Source organism: Ixodes scapularis, unplaced genomic scaffold, assembly GCF_016920785.2.
Source record: "Ixodes scapularis isolate PalLabHiFi unplaced genomic scaffold, ASM1692078v2 PGA_scaffold3__209_contigs__length_174095766, whole genome shotgun sequence".
Classification (NCBI taxonomy): domain Eukaryota; kingdom Metazoa; phylum Arthropoda; class Arachnida; order Ixodida; family Ixodidae; genus Ixodes; species Ixodes scapularis.
In genome coordinates this window covers 163,227,567-163,247,234 of record NW_024609868.1, presented here as the reverse complement: position 1 = coordinate 163,247,234, position 19,668 = coordinate 163,227,567, and the positions used below count along the sequence as shown (strand labels likewise).

The 19,668-nt window shown below is 46.2% G+C and overlaps 1 protein-coding gene across 1 annotated transcript in view; it reads left to right on the top strand.

The window, feature by feature from the left end:
• LOC121837353 (cubilin-like) overlaps nucleotides 1–19,668 on the top strand; it is a 61,440-nt gene that overhangs the window by 28,005 nt on the left and 13,767 nt on the right. The window contains exon 5 of the mRNA XM_042292947.1: nucleotides 14,439–14,780. Coding sequence (XP_042148881.1) covers nucleotides 14,439–14,780 — 342 coding nt within the window. The remainder of the gene's footprint in view (nucleotides 1–14,438; nucleotides 14,781–19,668) is intronic.

The window sequence follows — 19,668 nt, the reverse complement described above, 5'->3', positions numbered from 1 at the left end:
AGCACCGAGTGGGCCATGTCCACGAAGGCCCCCACGCGCACCTTGTCCTCGGGCAGGTCGTTCTTGTAGAAGCCGAAGCTGAGCGCCGCAGTCGTTGTCTGCGACCTCACCACCTTCGTGAGTAAGCGCGTCTTCAGCTTCACAAACCATCGGTTCGAAGTCAACCCTCCCGCAAGCCAATTTTAGGCTGTCGTAGTCATCGGGCGTCAACAGCATGTCTACGCCGTTAACCAATTGTTCAGTGACGGCGCACAAGAGCGGCACTTCTCGAGGGACGTAGTCAACGTAGCTTGTGGGAAGAGTCATCGCTATAGGGAGCAGGACGGCGCTCACGCTGTTCCCGAACGCCCCAGTCAGCGTCACTCTTCCGGACGACCCCTTCATTTCCGGCGCCACCCCATCACGCACTACGCTAATCTCTGCTCCGGAATCGATAAACGCCTGCACCATCCTCGGGCCGCATTTCACTTCCACTCTCTGCAACTCAGCGAGCGTACCGTCCTGATTGACATTTATGTCCTGGGAGATACTCTGCTGAGATGGTGTTAAATTTGTTGAGATGTTACCCACCACGGGGTTATTTCTTTCACCATCTGGCGTCTTCCGTGGACAGTCACGAGAAAAGTGTCCCATTCCCTTGCAGCTGAAACACTTCACCCGGGGGTTGTCAGGTTTAATGCCCTGCGTTGGGTTCTCGTGTTTATCCTCGAGGGAAGTGGCCTTTGTTGTGTTGTATGTGCGGCTCTTGGAGCCTGACGGGTTACCTCGCTTTTTGCATCGCTCCCCCTCGTCGAAACGGTCAGCCAATACCGCCACCTCCAAGGGTTTCAACCAATCACCCATCTCGTTGAGGGTTACATATGCCTGCATGTCGGCGGGCAAGGAGTCCCTGATGCGATCGGACACCATCAGTTCGATTAGGTCCTCAAGAGATTCAATCCCGCGGCTTCTACCATAATATTCGAAGCAGCTCTCAACCCGAGTCGCAAACTGAGTCCAGGATTCTCTTTCCATTCTGGTGGCTTTAAGGAAGAGCCTCCTGTACTCTGCCGGCGACAATCAGAGCTCTAATAGAACCCGCTTTTTTTACTGCCTTCTATTCACTTGCTTCCCCCACGGGCAGCCTATTCACCAGAGCACGCATGCGCTCCGTGAAATATGGTCGCACCAGGGATCCTCTCAGCCGCTCAGGGACTTCATACGTCTCGAAGACGTGTTCTACGCCATCAAACCAGCTCGGCACTAATATTTTGGACGACGGCATGGAAGTCAGTACACCTTTCATCAATCTTGAAAAGCTTAAAACTTCATCTCGGAGGTTGAACTCCATGCCGCCTCCACTGGCTCGCGTTCGGTTCCCTGAGCGTAGATGTTCTAGCTCTAGCTCAAGACGTATTAGCCGTTCCTTTTCCCTCACTAGTTCTATTTCCTTTTCGATTAAGCTGTCTGATCGGAATCCCCCGTTCCCCTCCCCTTGTGTCTGCGAGTTCGCCACTATTCCACTCGAGGGTGACGATTCACCTGGCCCGTCAACGTCCCTATTCCGACCCCTATTCTGCTCTGGCGTTAGAACCGGCATCTGCCGCTCTGCGCTGTCTGTATCCATGGCGGGCACACGTCAAAGAGTCACCTTACCGTAAGGTCAACGACTGCAGCTGGATCACAGACGCAGCCCGCTCCTCAGAATAATAAGGCACGAAAATGATGTCCGAGCTGTAGACTCAAGCGTTCCTCGCTGGAGTGGGACGGCATCCGGTCAGAGGTAGCTCTGCCACCACGAAGTAGCTCGGTGGTCCAATCTTCAAGGAGCTCGGTGGTCCAGTCTTCAAGGAGCTCGGTGGTCCAGTCTTCTCTTTAGAGGGCTCCACCAATCCGTGTCAAGTCGCTGTCCGCCGATTCCATTGTGAAGATCACGCCGCCGGGGTCCGCTGACACAATCCTGTCGACTGCGCCAGTAAAGATGTTCTTTCTTCGAGATTGCGCCGGGACCCGGCGACGGAGGCAGCTGATGGTCGCTGACGGAAGAGTAAACCAGACGGGACTCGGCGGTGAGGGGGAAGAAAAAAAAACACGTCTATTTACAAGCGAAGCTAATTTCCGGATGTCACAAAAAGGCCCCACAACGTGCTCTCCTCGTCTTCTCTCTTCTCTAAAAATGTCCCCTGCCCCAGCTCGCACGAGCGTCGCCAGTTCACCCACACACAGGGGCACACGTGCAAACGCCAACACGCAATGGAAAGAAAATGAAGCTCGGTCCTGTTCCCGCGTCCACTCACGGTGATGGCGGGGCCGATTCTCACAGTATGTGGTAACGTTTTATGAAGGGAAAAGAGGCCTCTTTTCCCTTCATGGAAATGGCACATGGATGGAAAGCGATCTGGTGGAACCAAGTCACTTCAATCGCAGCACCACCTTCGCTGCAATCGAATCGAGCGACGACACAGGTCAAGGTCATATGGGCAGTCTAGCCCCTTGGGGGCTATATTAAATTTTGTTATGATTTTGACGTTGGAGGTAACGTCAAAACACCACCTCGACGTGACGTTACAACGACGCCACGACTTCACCGTCGACTAGGAGGTTACGCGACGCCAAGAAGCTGTCTTAAGGCCGTCGTGACATCGCATGGCGTTGAAGACGACGCCGTTTGGCGACATCAAGTCGCCGTTGTCATGCAGTCGTGACATCGCGTCGCGTTTAGGACGACGCCGTTACGCGACATCAACTCGCCGTTGTAACTCGGTCATGACGTCGCTTTATGTCGAGGACGACGTGGGGTTGGTCGTCGATGCCGACGTTGACTTCGACGCCCCACGCAACGTAAATTTTCTTTTTTGGCGGATCTTATAGCGCTGTAACTTGGTTCCTAATGTTTGAGTTTTTTTTTATGCTTGTCACTTGTTTACGCTTTTTTGTGCTGTCCATTTGACCTGGTTTTGCATAATTATCTTTGAATATGTTAACAAAATTATCGTATATTTTTTTTCTCGGTTCGGTCCTTTAGCAACTTCGTTCCAAAGTATTCCTTTATTATATAGATTCACTTTCTGATTGTTAATAATTTAGCAATCGATATTTTTAGCCTTGGATATTTTTTGAAATCCGCAATAGTTGCTGGTTGAAATAATGATTAGCTACTTTTTTCAGAAATAGCCTGGTTTTGGACTTACCCTCTCTAGCCTGTATGTGTATAAGTTCTATACACAAGTGTGTTATGTCACATTCAATTGGGGCGCACCACACCGCACCGCACTGCACCGACGGACGCGTCGCGTTCACATGGTCGTGTCGGTGCGGCTGCACTACGTTCATTTGGGACTTGGTGCGACGCACGACACCGGTGCGTTGCTGCACCAGCTGCACCGTCGAAAGGAGACCGTGCAGCTTCGCGCACTGCGGGCCGGCGCGACCTTGAGCTACCGCTCTCCGCCTCCTTCGGCCCCTTCTTTCCCTCGCTTCGTCCTCCTCGTCTCGGTAAACATGGCGGCTCGGGAGACTCTCGCTAGATGGCTCGCGCCGCCGCCCCACTCGCGGCGGATTTTGTTCAGTGGTCCAGCCGTTTATGTTTTGCCCTTGAAGTGACCGCGCCAAACGCGTTGCACGGCGGAATGCTTCGTGTTCACTTGGTAGTGCGTCATACGCTGCACCCGCGCGGTGGCGCGGCCTTGGGGGCAGCACTTTCTCGGTGCTGCGTGCGCCCCAATTGAATGTGACATTGGTTTCCCTCTTGATATTTCTTCTCATGTAAATTCATATATTACCGATTTTAATCCCGCTTCTTCCATGTCAACTAGGTATTTATTGGTCAGCAAACTCATTTTATGTTTATATTAATGTCCCCTACAACTATTATGACAGGGCCTTTGTTGTTATTTAGTCTGTTACTGATATCATCTAGAAATGCATTTATACTACCATGAGGGGATCTCTCTGTGCCTAGTATACAAAATCTTTTATTGTTATATTCAATTCAAATATGAAGGGCTTCAGTTTATTAGAAAATACTTGTATGTTTTTTGGTTATCTTCTACTTCCTGTGGACCATAATCATGATCATCGTAAACATAAAGCAATAACCGTTAAAAAAAACCCCCAAAAACCTTTATATCTTAGATCAATGGCGTACGCAGGTTTTCGTTTCGCCCCCCCCCCCCCCCCCCCCCCCACGCCGAAAAAGGGGGGGGGGGCGGGCAAAGTGGGAACAAGGTTAGGGGGTTGTAAAGGGGGAAAAGATAAAAAGAGGAACGAAAGTCGAAGAGGGAATAAAAGCATTTTAATTTTTTTTTAATAACTAAATTTGTCATATTGGTTTAGGGATCATTATGATACATAAAAATGGTGCCCCGGAAATTCCTCACCAGGAAGGCACCAGAGTTAGCAGAAAACAAGAATCATAAAAATAACTATTTTATAAAGCACGACTCCAATGCACGAAACCTCCAGTCATCGCGGCGGATAAAACAATGATGCATAAGTAGAAACGCGGAGCACCTTGATGGATAGACGATAAACACTGGAAAGCTGCTCCGCCATAAATTACTCCCCAGCTTAACCTGATCTAGCCTACAAAAATCTCACGTGATTTGTTCGTTGGTGTCGATTTCTAAGCTTTCCGAAGTCCGTTCACAAATGAAAGTCAAGGAAGTCACACAACGCAACAAAGAAGCGATGGAAAATGGTTTACACACTCACATACTGCACTTGGCTCTCGTCCTGAGGCAGCAAGTCGCACACTCGCGCCCCTCTCTCGCGCGGTTCTCAAAATGCCGATGACAACTACCGTAATGGAACCTTGAACCGCGAATTCCGCGCCTTTAGGTGCCTATATTTACTTTGTTAAGAGTTTTCCCGCCATCCGAGGAGCCAATCAGATATCGCTCTTTTTAAACCAATGGTAGCCACCGCGGTACGAAACAAACATATATAATACAAAATCCAATTAAGAAAGGACACGTGCAAATACCCCCGAAAACTCCCAAAAATCTTCGCCCTAACTGTCGACCGTCAGCCGGACAGCGCTTCCAGGAAAAAGAACCTCGTCGGGGGGCAAGAGCAGTACCGACGCTTCTTCTAAAAAAAAAAACAAATAAATAAATAAAAGGCTGCAGAACATCGATGGGCCCCGCTGCGCTGGAGTGAGGCACAGCGCATGGTACGCACACAGAGCGGGGATCCTCGAGGAACAATTAAGACGGTGGACACGGGGGCCGCTCCGTGGCGACGACAAACCAGCCCCAGCGATTCCGCGCAATTGGAGCACTCGTGAAGCAATAAAAAAAGTAAAGAAATATATTTTCTTTCCTGAGTAACGCTAAGCAGCTCAGCCAACCTCACAATTTACTTAACAAATGAGATGTACGGCCGGTTATAGTATATATGCATATATCTCTGTGTGTGTCTGTGTGAATCCTGGCAGTGCCGGCTTTATTGGAACAGCAGAAAACGCAAAAGCAACAACACACACATACACAAAAAGCAGACTGCGGAGGCCGCGGCTTACACGCCGAATCGTGCAACCCGCAGTCCTTGGTTACGTTTATCGCGATCTGTCGGGTCCCACAAGCAGGACCGTTCTTATTAAATGTTTGTTATTTTCGTTGTTGTTTGTTCTTACTAAAGGTTGTGTTGTATCGTTTCACACACGTGGAAATTCAGCAAAGCGCTAAATATTGAGTCGGGTGCTTTCATAATCTTAGTGCTGTGGTTTGTAGAAACTTTGGTCCTACATATTTTTGTTATCTCGCACAATTCATAGCTTTCGTAAAACGTTGAATCTTGGTTGGAGATGGGGGTTCATTAACAAATTAATCAGACTGATTGCCACCCTTTAATTGACTAATCAATCAATACATTCGTTAATTGAATATTCCCCAGTCATATTACATGAAAGACGTTAAAAGCTAAAACTACATATTTTTTCATTATTTTTACTATGTCATAAATGGCCCATATTGCATTCCCTTCCTTTTTTATTTCCTTTTTTTTACAACTTCTCTACGAAGTTGGCTCCGCTGTTTAGAAAGAGAAAATACGCAACACCGCATTGATATTGATGAACCCGGGAATCAGTGACGTCGCCCCCCCCCCCCCCACCCCCCCCCCCCCGGCTCGAAAATTCGGGGGGGGGGGGGGAGGGGGGGGGGGCGCGGCCGGTTCGGGCCCCCGTGTGTACGCCACTGTCTTAAATATTTATTTCGCACCGCTCCATCCAAATTAACAGCCGCAGAACAGTGCAAAAAATCTGCGATCTTTTTTTATGGTTTGTACTTCGTTTGGAAATTGTCCCTATAGCCGCGTCCCACTAGAGCGACACACAGCAACAAATGACAGCGACACGCGACAACGAGTGATAAACGACACCAACAGACACCTGTTTGTCAGAGTCCGCCGTTCCACCTGGCGGACACGACGCAGACACGGGGACAAAGAAACTTGTTTCTTAGCGGGACTGGAGTTGTCAACAAAACACTTAAAAATATACAAAAAACCAGTCTGGCGACGCAATTTTCGTGTTTTCCTCTTTGGGCGTAAAACTCGCCGACAAACAAGGTGGAAGTGTAGAGGATTACTTCATTTCTTGATTAAAGCTTCCACTAGTCTTCATTCGCCGTTGGTGACTTTCCGCAAACAGACGTGACAATCGACATCAAACTTTTTCAGAACTAGAATTCCCGAATCGTTCCTTTTTTTGGGTCGTTTAAGACATTCTAAGTGAGCTCCACGAAAATTTCAAGCCGATTTTGGGGGTGTTCACAAATTCATATCCAAATGATCGACGACAGGCGTTTTCTGGGGGACAATACGGCATCCCGATTATCACAGAACGTGAAGACAAGTCTCTCCTCAGCCGGAATGGCTTGCCGGAGCGTCGTGCCCTACTCCGTGGCGAGCGGTCTTGCTCGCCACGAAGTAGAAAGGGTAGGAGGGTGAAAAGAGAGGCAACGGAGGTTACAAGCGGACGAAGAGGATAAGTTTGTTCCCGAGAGATGTTGCTCGATGGCCCTGCTTGCGGCGCTTCAAGTTCAAGGACAAGCAGGAACCTGCCCGTCATCGATGGTGTGTCGGCGCTTGCCGGCGTTTGTCGTGGGTGTTGGTCGTTACAGTGGGACAGCAACAACAGCACGTAACTTTGTGGTGCCGCTGGACGAATATCAGTGTTTGTCGACCTTGTGGGTCGAGGCTATTATATTACCTGAAGGCACCAGATTCACCCTAAAAATACAAAGAAGAAAGGAACACAGCGAGCTTAAACACGATGAAGCACTCACAACACCTCAATCACCGTCGCGGTGTAAGATATATATTGGTGTGGACACTGTTCGCGCAACAGCTGTCAAATAAAGTCTGATGATAATGCAATTAATGCAAAGGTGCAAGCGAGTCGGACAAGAATGACGATAGTAATTCCTGGAGAAGGGAAACGAAGGACAAACACAAATCTTCAAACACAGCTAGGTTACTGGTGCGCTACCAGTCACCTAGTTGTGTTTGAAGATCTGTGTGTGTCATTTGTCCCACTTGTACCTCTTCTCCTAGAATTATTACCATCAGATAGAGTCTTCTCCTTACCTTTGTTGCAAACGGTGCCACCTGATGACGCCTCGATATGCGGCTCATCGCAGCCTGTCACTGGCCCGGTTTCTGCTTGCATACATGTGGGAGACATGCTTGCTTTTAAAGTCGTTTTATGGGTGCGCCACGTCATGTAAAAAAATGAGCTTGCGGTACGCGTCTCGCTTAGACATTGCTTTTCCATTGACCCTAGTTTTGTTCCTCAAGAGCAGCAATAACCGTTTTAGGAACGCCTTGAAGCGGAGAGATCTATGGCGCTAGTTCGAGCCAGCGTCCATTATACATGGGTAAAATACTTTGAAAATGTAATTTAATTACAGATACAATTACTTTGCTTCAAAAGTAGTTTAACTACAATTCCTAGTACGTTAAAAGCAGACTTGTACCGTACGCATTACAAGTAATCAAATTACTTGTAATCGATTACTTTTTGGAGTAATTTTGTAATCAGTTGATTACTTTTATTAGGCAGTAATCACAAGAGTAATCTGATTACTTTTTGAAGTAATAAAATTACTTGTAACCGTTACAATTTGTCCACGCGACCCCCCCCCCCCCCCCCCCTGGCACACGCCATTTTTTTATGAAATAACAAAAATAAAATTTGCTCTTTTTTTTTTTCGAACGGAAAAAAGAAAGATTTTTGTGGAACTGTAGAAAACGAGGTCGATCTCTTTCTATGTACAGTTTCTGTGGAATGTCCGTTTTGTTTTTTTCGAGCTGGGACTGGAAGTGGGAAGCCCCAGGGAAGCCACAGTGCGTGACAAAGGCCATTCAGGGCGAAGTTTGAGGAAGCAGAATGTAGCTTTGTGAGTCCTTCGTTCAAACTAGCCCCCTCATGCAGACACACACAGAAATAAAAAATTAAAAAAATCCTGCTTAGGGTACCTACTCGCAGCCCGTAGGAGAACCAGAACCGAAGAATGCCTAAAGCGGATGCAAAATATAACAAAGGCAGTTGAAATATTTCCCCATTTCCCCTACGTGGTCTTTGTGACAAGCAATATGTTTCGAGTTCAAAAGTGGTCGGGGCGATCTCTTCCGCTAATGGATACTACACATGATCCGTTTCGAATCCTGGAGCTGCTGCTCTTTTGTATAACGTGCGAGCTCATCCACATGTGAATAATAAAATGAGCGACGCAAACTTCGAGCGACAACCCTTGCTCAAGCTTAACAAGATCTAGAACCCCCTCCGCTCCCCCTCCCACACACACACACACTGGCGAACGCCCAAATCATTAAACGTCTTCAAACGAATTCTATGCTTGTGTCCGCACTGTGAAGGTGCAACGACCACGGAGAGGGAGCCAGTTTTTCTTCAATACTTGTGCAAATGTGAAATATTGGTTGGAAGTAGTTCATTGTTATGAGCGCTAAAGATCTGTCTTCACACAATAAAGTAATCGGAAAAGTAACGATTACTTCTTTAAGTAATGTCCAATTACTTTTGCCGTCGAGTAATCAAGTAATCTAATCGAATACTTTTTAGCCAAGAGTAATAGTAATTGTAATCGATTACTTTTTTTAGTAACGTGTACAAGACTGGTTAAAAGTGATAAATTACAATTACAAATTACTTTTAAAAAGTAATGCAATTACATTACAATTACTTATTTCTGAGAGCGACGTCCGACTTGGGCCATGTAACTTTAAACGAGTTGTATAGAATGGAACGTATTTGTTGACTCCTTGCCCCAATATTTGAGGATGCTTAAGCATCGCTGCATAAATGCCACGTATTGTAGTTTCCTTTTATGAATTTTGTTCAATTAATTTAGAACTTGGCGCTTTGAAGCATTGAAGTACTGCGTTCTTATATTTTGAATAAATAATAATATATTAGTTCATATGCTGGAAGACGGCAGATCGCTAAAGAAAAAATTGGGTGGATATACTTTTGTTAGCCAGGGAAATAAAAATTTGACAATTAGTCATACATGAATATTTGACAAGTATTAATATAAAACTGAAATTCGCAGGCGCTAATGCGACCGCAATCACATACAAACATCGTGCTATTGTAAATTATTTACATTGAGTTGAAATTATAATGGCTCAGAAATATATGAGAAATGAATCAGGGCTTCCGAATCATTGGTGGCAATATTTACAAGTGCGAGGTCACTCTCCAAAATGCTTATGCAAATGCTATTCGAAGTAAAACCAACGGGAAATAACCTTCAAAATATTACAAAGGTACAAATATGCGACAGTACTGAAAAATAAACGTAAAAAAAAACAAGCAAAACAACAACAAAAAACTTCATGGACAATTGAAATTGTCAAGCTCGGCTTCAAGCTGAAGCTCAAGTTTGATTGTTTTTGTTTCAATAATTTGGCATATTTATGCTATTCTTTTCTGCTCGCGCCGCAGATGGCGCCACACAGCGCCATTGAGGTAGACTCCAAAAAGGATTTTCTCTCAGCCCGCAGTGCGAGCAGCAAAACAACAAGCAACGCATTACTATTTTGATGTGCGTGTATGTACGTGCGTGTCTATGTGTGCGAGTGTGTCACTGAGCGCTAGGCCGCTTGTGCGAGCGCTGAGGCTTTCAGAGAAATTCCGTCGGCTCCACAAAGCCTTGCAAAAGTAATTGTAATGGTGCCTGTAATTTTGCGATTACTGACGCTAGAAAGTAATTAAGTTACAATTACATTTACTTTTAGCTGAAAGTATTAATTACAGTAACAAATTACAAAGAAAAGTAATTAAAACAGTAATTTAGTTACTGTAATTGAATTACTACCCAACTATGGCGTCCGTTAAGGTCAGAGCAGACCCCAGCGGGAAAAGCGTGCCTAAAACGATACACTTTGGTTTATTTCATTCGTAGATTTTTTTCCTCAGCTGTTCCGTCTTTGTTCCGTCTGGACGACGGAGACAACTGTCGGCTGAGGCAGCTCGGGCGCGCGCCAAAAGGACTTGATCTGGTCAATCCCCTCGCAGCGTTCGCCGTGCTGTCTGTCCTCACCAGAGATGGCAAAATTACTTCTAAAAAGTAATTAAATTACATTACTAATTACTTTCCTAAAAACTGAAAAAAAGTAATTATATTACATTACAAAATGCCACAGACTAAAGGCAATGGCATTACATTAGAATTACTTTCAAAAAGTAATAAAATTACTTTGAAATTACTTTGACATTATATTTGAATATCTTGAGGGAGTAATTCGCGCTCATTTTATTTACCGTATACACCAACACAGCGTATACAAAACAAGCCCTCGTTTGCCCACACAGCGCGTGTGCAGGAACCTGATCTGGGAGAAGCGAGGCGCTGCGCATGCGCAGGGCCGACAGCAGCGCCACCGCAGTGATGTGACGTCAAAGAACTGAGTTGGTCTATATGTACCAAAACTCAGTGCTCCCTGTTTACACCACAACAACCTTATGTGCCCCAAAGTGAACCGTGCTAAACAGTGGTTCTGCTGGTGCACACGACATAAGTGTTAAACATGAGGAATAGCTTCTTCAGATGTGACTCAGAAAGACAGTAAACTCGCCGGTTTCGCTCTTCATTCAACGGTGAAGGTTCTCACTAAAAGAGTGATATATTTCCGTCTTCCTGATTTAGAAGTTGTAGTCCGTGTCAGTTTGTTAAGTCGGGCAATGACAGCTCGTTCCTACCAGGATTCGCCACGTGAGACGTTTTCCTTCCGCCTCGGACTCAATCTAAATCTATTCTCCCGAAAACACCATACTCGCCGATAAAGTTTTTTGGCAATGCAGCGGAGAGGAGGAGAGCCAGCGCACAGCTTTATTCAGCACTCAAAATGGGAGAGGGAACGCGTGCCTGGACCCTCCGCTGCATTGCGAAGAAAAGTTGTCGCCAAGTATAACTGACCTTTTCCCGGTCATTCCTTTCAAGGAGCATTCTTCCGAAACACCCTAAGAGTTCACGCTTTTGTGAATTGTCACACAAAGGGCCGGATAATCGCTAACCAGAAGCGTCGCCAATTGAGGAATGGCGCGAGCTTCCTAAATTGTGGATTGTCCCAACAATATCTGCTTGTCGGCTTATTCCCGAATAAACTTCCCAAGGTAAGGCAGCGAGGCACACCGCGAGCGGCACCTGCTTTGCTAGAGGACGCTCAAAACGTTCTGGGGCTTTGACGAGGCATTTGGATTTAACTATTTATTCCGGTCGTTTATTGTTCACAATGGTCGAAGCTTACGGTTTGACCTCGCTTGACGAAAGTACACGGCTGGGGATCTGTTTGTCCTGTCCTCTCAGGTTTGAAATTATGTTTACCTCACTGGTGATGTGCCCGTCGCCTTGTAGTCTATGGGCCGTTCATCCCTAAGCTGACGCAGTGTCAGCTTATGGGTGAATGGTAAAAGCTGCATGTTTGTTGGAGCAGTCACACGTCTATCGTTCGCCACGTAACCACGCTCTCGTTCATACCCAGGCGCAGAGAAAGGGACGGGACACGTGATTAAAAGAAGGTGTTCGATTGGTTTTGGTTCGCTTGCAGCGCCCACAACACTTTCAACTTAGGGATGAACGAAGCATAGTATCGTCCTGATGATGCGACGCCGTGAATCTGTCGTGACTCGAGTTCGTAAGCCGTTGCCTTCCAGCGATGTCTACACGCAAGCTTTTCTCTTTCGCCTTTCCACTCCTCCTTTGTACGTCTGTCCAGTTCTTCGTACGAGGCTTTGCGCTCAGGTGGCCGTCGATTATTTCCTCCGATGCTCTTGCACAACATTTCGTCATTCAAAATAATTTTTCTCTTCTTTCTTAAAGGTTGCAAACGAATTTTCTAATTTAGGAAAAAAGTAATTTCAAAAGTAATGAGTAATTTTCTCCAAATGACTGTCTAAAAGTAATTCATTACATTACGAAATTACTAGCCTCAAAAAGTAATTGATTACATTACTCATTACTCCAAAAATTACAGTAATTTAATTACTGTAATTCCATTACAGTAACGTCATTACTGCCATCTCCGGGACTCCTCACGTATCTATATCTCATAGCGTGATCACAGTCGTGTTGACTAGCTCCACTCTTATGCACTCAACATTTCAAAGTTAATTATTTGTCGGTGGCCCCCTCGGCATTCATTAAGGTTCCAATTATTCTTTTTCCTTTCCAGAAGTCTGTCGTATGGAAAGCAGTGTTAGAACGTGCGTGCACTTTATCTTTTTTTCTAAATAACGTTGGTAGGAGTCATAATTATTCGGGGCAGCCGCTCAAACAACCCGCCCCCCCCCCCCCCCCAAAAAAAAAAAAAAAAAAAAATCTGGCTTTTAGGGGGTGTGTTATCGCTTCTCTGCATAGCACCACTCGGTGCGGGTAGAGTCACGGTAGTTGATCCACTTTAAAACATTTCTTTTGGGCGTGCTTTTTCTTTGTTACTAATTGACTTGTTTAGTAGAGCCAATGAACTAGCTATGAACACTGACAGAGTGAGAACGTCAGGGTTTGTCTGTAAAACGCCTGGTCTCCAGCACGCGCTGCCTGCCTTTAGCCGTGCTTTGACTACGCGCTCGGGGTGCACGAGGCGCCTTTGTCAAGGGGAGGAGTCTCGCGCTGGAGGCGGGACAACTGATGCCACTCCCTCTCACCGTCTGGGAGGAACTTAGAGAGGAACTGAGTGTACAATTTTTACATATGGTCCAAGATATACTTTGTCCAATAAAAAGTGAACAAAATGTTCCCAGCTTTAATCTTCACACTGGCTGCAGAGAGTCAACTGAACATTTTCAACACAAAGTACACAAAGCGTCTTCGCTCTTTCCAGTAACACCATCAACTGGAGTTTAGCGGGGAAAAAATGACCGCAGGGTTACCGAAAACGGGTAGCTTTGATCTTGACTCAGGCGGCTGGAAATCGAAACAAAAACTTAAAAACATAATCAACAGATTTTTTGATGGCCAGGTTAGCGGGAAGTTAGATGGAAAAAAAATTAATCAGTCAAAACGTTTGTCAATAAAAGTCAAACATCTTTTTTAGGGGTGTTTAGTCTTGACATCGGGAAGTTACGTTGGCAAATTGAAACCGAAATTTTTGCCCAATGGGTTCCCAAAATACTTTGAACGCCATTATGCCACTAGGGTGACTTCGATTTTAGAAGAGGTCTATCAGGTTTTCTCGTTCAGTTCGGTTATCAGGCCACAATAAATGGACTTACGGCTCAGCGGACATGTAAGTGCTATCATATTCAAAGTGGCAGGAGGAACGCTGACTGGCAAATCTTGGTTTATATCCGTCATTTACTCTAATTCATCTTCTTCTATTCCTATGCGACACGAAGCAAAACCGAAAATATCTCCACTACTGCCTAACATAAGCTAATCGTTGTTTCTTATCGCTGAGTTAGTATTACTTTTCTGTACTTGTTCTTTTGGGGTGCTTGTCTTTCGGGTGCGCCGTTATGTAGAACACCATGAGCCGAAACAGCAGTTCTAACAGGCAGAAGAACAAAGAGACAAACGTATTTCTTGAAACCGCCCTCTGCTAGCCGTTTCCTGCTCGCACCCATTCTACTTTCTTGCGTAAAAAAAAAAATAAAATAAAAGCAGCGTAATATTAGTAAACTTTGAGCGTCGCTGTGCATGTCCAATCCCCACTTTTTTTACTTGCCTATGTCTTAAGAGATATCTTTCATTTGCGCGGTTGTCAGTGCTCATTGTTGCCTTCTTTGATTTTCTATTTTCTTTTTATGTTGTATTTTTTGTTAATGTTGATGTTGCAATGTACGTTGAATTGTTTATTGCTGTAATAATGCCTATGCGGGGGCCTGTCCTTGGACAGCTGTGTCAAGCTGTCCTTGTGACACCTTCTTCCACAAGCCTCCAGTGTCCTGTGAGTCGTATCTGATGCAGAAATAAACATCACCGAATGCATCTTAGGCCTCCCTCCAGGCGTCCCGGACAGGCCCGTTCCAGCGGAGCCCCCGAGCCTGTTCGCGCCGGGGTTCGAGCCGCCTCGGCAGCCTCCGGACACGCAGCGGCAGCCGAGCTGCGACCGCCTCTACGCGCTCCGGGAGTTCGAGCTGGAGAGCCCGGGCTATCCGAGCAGTTACCCGCCCGGCCTCGACTGCCGCTACTTCATCCGCCGGCTCAACGACGGCATCTGCGCTCTGCGAGTCACCTTCAACAGCTTCGACCTCGAGGACAGCCCCAGCTGCCATAACGACTACTTCGAGGTCGATGGCCACAAAATCTGCGGGCAGCTGCCCCCCGGAAAAGCGAGTAAGATCTTATCGTATATTAAACCTCCAGAAACCCTGTACTAAAATACGGACAATATCTTACAATATTATTTATCTGTGTCTCGTGGTATATATTTTTGTTTCTTAACCAGCTCGCTTGAATAACTTTGCTTCTTGAAATTCCATGACCGTATCCGTTGGGAATTCAACATCTGTTTGCTTTACCAGCATGAAATATATTTTCTAATTTGGCTGTGACGTTCTATGCGCTGTTACGCAGATTTGCCGTACAATGTAAAGCAAGAAATTTGATCTATCAAATCAAATGTGGAGCACATGACTAGCACTGCACAAAATTGCGTTTTTATATTAATATTAATACGATTTTATGGTACAAAGAAAATATTTATTTCAGCGCGAAATAAATTCTGGACAGGAATAATTGTATTTTGATTACGATTTCACTATTTCACTAAACGGTTTCTTTTCGATCGATTCTGTTTTCTTTTTTTGACGTGGATGTTGTTAAAAGGAAATTAGCACACAAGGATAGAAAGCCAAAAGCCAGTTTTTTGGTACGAACTTTTGCAATTATAGCGGACTATTTCTTACATCATTACCTTTGAAAGCACTCCGCCTCTTTAGTGTTACACACCCACGTTCTCGAAACACGTCAGCCGAGCCCAGCTCAAGTATTGGACACGCGCACTGCGTCACTCGAACGCATGCGCTCGTCAACAATCAAGGAATATTTGGATTCGCGTCCATTACCAGTAAGTTCCGTATCTATCATCACTTGCGAATTACGAATTTCATAGTGTGAGGGGATCGCAGTCACCGTCAGCCGTTGTACTGCGCTGGAGAAATGTTTCATCTACAGCTAAGAGACAAGTCGCGCAATGTAACAGAATAACTTCCGGCTGTCTAAAGATATATACAGCACACTTACTTTATTACTTTCTCTGGTGTGCGGGGTAGGATCTTGGAGTCGCCACATTCCGAAACCAACGCCAGGAAAGTTGAGAAACTGACATTACTTTTACGTTGATGAAAGCAAAGGTAATCGCACTGGCCACTCGTGTAAGGTGAGCCACGTCGGCATGAAGGCTGGGAGAGCTGTCACTCTAGCTCACCATTTATCGACGATTGCATCAGACGAAAGAGACGCGGGTATCTAGCCCCGCCGACCCTCAGACGGCTGAGAGAACTTTTGGTTTCAGTAAAATACTACGTCACGACCACGTGATTGCTCATTTTGCTTTTGAGTTGAGGAGGAAAGCTAAAAAGGATAAAGTTGAAAGTGCATTTTATGGTTTTCCTATGATAGACGTCCATAACACTTTCCAGGAATAAAACCAAGCATGTAGTGAAGCGAATGAACTGCATTGTTTATGAAGTTTTGCTGAGGAGCGATTCTACCAGAATATAGAGGGACTTGGTGTTGCCTAGGTGCCTTTATGTGCGCTTTGCTTAGGGTGGAGACATCTCACCATTTTGTCCCACACATTCATTTTTCTTTTTTGTTCAAAAGCGCGTGAAAGAGCGTGTCCCTGCACGCGTTTGTGGCGCTGACTGTGCTATGGCGACATTTTGTTTTCGTCAATTTCTTTGTATTTTACCCATGAGCGCGTGCTGTCGGCATCGGGTACTACAAAGGGTGGCATCACCCTTAACAGAAGGACATTGAGGCACCCTAGTGTTGCCTAGCTGTGCTTGGAGACTTGTGTTTGTCCTTTGTCCCGCTTGTTCCTATTCTCCAGGGATCATTTTGTCATTCTTGTCCAGCTCGCTTGCACCTTTGCATTTAATTGCATTATAATTATGTGTCGCGCAGCCCCTGTGGATCGTGTATCGTCTAGTACTGCCGATAAAACATGACGGACCGGGTGTGGGGAAGCCAGGAACAATAACATCTTCCTCTTTATTTTCCACCCCTTCTCGGTCCGCTTTATGCAGCACACGCAACATACGGTACATACCCATTCTTTTGTCGTTAAAACAAAAATAATAAACACGCAAAAACAGTTCAAACTAAGTCAAGAAACGCAACAACGGTTCAAGGTTCTTGAACGAACTCTCGGTCGTAACTCAACCGGCGCGGGGGTCTGTGTTGCCTGAGCGACCTTCTTGGAGCTGCTGTTGGTGACGTGATTCTAGGAGCACTAGCCATCAAAGCACTAGTCGCTGTTTGCGCTTGGTTAGAGGATTCCAATGGGTAGCGTTGTGTTGGGGTGACATCTCGATGTGTGTCGTCTTCGCTGTCGTCATCTTCGTCAAAGCGGAATGCCTCCTTTTTAGCCAGCAAGTGCTGGCGATTGCGTTGCAGCACTTTCCCTTCCGCCGTGATGACGTTGTACGATCGGGGATGTCCAGAAGGTCTCAGGACTTGCGCTTTCGTGGTCCATGCACCCTTGTTGACACGAACGGCATCCCCTGGGTTGAGATGTCGGAAGCGGCCCCCTGGAATGGACCGTTTGGCGATGCTTGCGTACTTGGTGACCAGGGCCGACATGGGCGTTTGGCAACGATGTTCGCAGCCTTCTCCCTTGAAGTACCTCGGCAGGTGCTGGACCCAATTCTTCTGGAGTGGTCCTATTTTTTTTTCGCCAAGATGGCGAATGCGGAGGACGTGTGTGCCGACTGCCCCGGGAAAATCTTCGGCAGGCAGCAGTATCTCGAGTGCTGCGGCGACTGTGGCCGACGGTTTCATTGTAAATGTATCAACGTAAACGCGGAAGATTACGATGTGCTTATGGCAAGCGGACGGAGCAAATATAAATGCAAAACTTGCACTCGGCGGCGAATATCGATAAGCGACACGCCCCCTTCTACGAAAGAAGTTGGCGCCAAGGAACCAGTGGTGGCAGCGGTGGCTTACAACGCGGATACCGAGAACAAGCTTCACGGCCTCGTGGAATTGCTGCTCGCAAGAGTAGACAAGCTGTCAGCGGTGGTGTCGTCTCAGGGGCAAGTGATTGCTGCGCTCCGAGATCAAAATGGAGAGCTACGAGTCAAGGCAAGCGAGACGTTGGACGCTGTGAATCAACTTCGTGCTGTGCTCGAAAATCCCCCCACCGCGACCCCACCTGTGAAACAACGGGCTACGTTCGCCGGCGCTCTGCAAAAATCGGCAGAACCGGGCAAGTTGGCCAGCACTGCGCAACGCACCGCGACGCAAGGAAGCGGTACGATGACAGCTTTGAATCCCATTGCCAATACTACATCCCACAACAAGAAGGGCCGACAGAGCGACATCAACAATGCTACGACAGATGAAGCCAATGATGGATTCCAAGAGGTTAGACGGAAGAAGAGCACCATGAGAGCCGGCAAATGCAAGTCGTTGAGCATCTCAAGTGCTCGTCGCCCGCGGAAGTCTCTGTTTGTAACACGCCTTCACCCGGATACATCGTCTGAAAATGTTTGTGAACTGTTGGCGTCAGTTACTGAGGTCACCTGCTTTGTGTGCACCAGGCTACGAAGTAAGTTTGACACTTATTCATCCTTCCACATTGCTGTAGACGATGACAAGTTGGACGTCATCAGCGACGCTGAACTGTGGCCTGAGGGTTGTCTATTCCGTCCGTTTTACGGTCCGCTAAAGGACAGCACGCGTTTTGACCAAACGAGCAGCCAACCCAGGAACTGCGATGAATAATGCACGCAAACTATCTTTGTATTACCAGAATACACGTAGCATACGTGGAAAGGCTGCGAAGTTCATGGAAAATTGTATCGCTTCTGAATATGATATATACTGTATAACTGAGACATGGTTGCGGGAGGATATTCCTAGTACCGAGTATTTTCCGTCCCAGTTTTCAGTCTATCGTGGGGACAGAGATTACGAAATGTGCAATCAAATTCACGGGGGCGGTGCTCTGATAGCAGTCCGAAGCAATTTAGAATCCTATCGCAGACCTGATATGGAAATTTACAAGGAATCAGTGTGGATCGAAATTAATCTTCACGGACAACAGAATATTCTTCTGGGGAATTACTATTTCCCTCCGCAATGCGACTTTTCCACCTTTAGTTCTTGTATTAATCACGCTTTGAGCATGATAGACTTCGCAAAATACCATGTTTTTATTACGGGCGATTTTAACCTGCTTGGTGTGAATTGGGACACTGGTATCATAAACTCGTCCAACTCAGAGGTGCGAAGAAAAGCGAATGATTTATCTCAGCTCGTGAACTACTTGGAACTATACCAAAAAAATTTTCTTGTCAACTACAAAGGCAACGTGTTGGATTTGTTCCTTACAAATGATAACGAATGTATACTACAACAAGCTAGCGCCCCACTTGTCCCTGTTGACACCTGGCATGTCCCGTTTGAAGTAGATTTGAGTATAGCTGATAACCAAGGTACAGCATGTCCGCAAGCGACTGCTTTTTCTTATGCAAAGGGGAATTACCTGGAGCTTTACGAGTTTCTTGCGAACACAGATTGGTCAGTCATTACATCAGGTAAAGATGACGTAGATAAACAAGTACTAATGCTTACAGACCTAGTGACATCAGCTATGAAGATGGTCATTCCGACTTACGTACATGGTGTCACAAATCACTACCCTTTATGGTTTTCCCACGAATTGAAACATACAATGAGGAAAAAGCTACGTTATCACAGACATTACAAGCTGACTAATAATCTGTTCTGGTACGAAAAGTTCAAGTCGGAGCGAGCTTTAGCGAAGCGTCTTTATCGTCGGGACCTCCGAAGCCACACTCAAAGTGTGGCTTCGGAGCCTAAAGCAAAATCCGCAAAGTCTTTGGAAGTATACCAGGAACTTCTCGAATAAAAAGAAAACGGCACAGAAGATAACACTATCTAACGGTTCGGAACATATCAGCAGTCCGAGCGACGTCTGTCAAGCGTTTGCAGATTTCTTTTCTGGTGTTTTTGATTCCACGGGAAATAC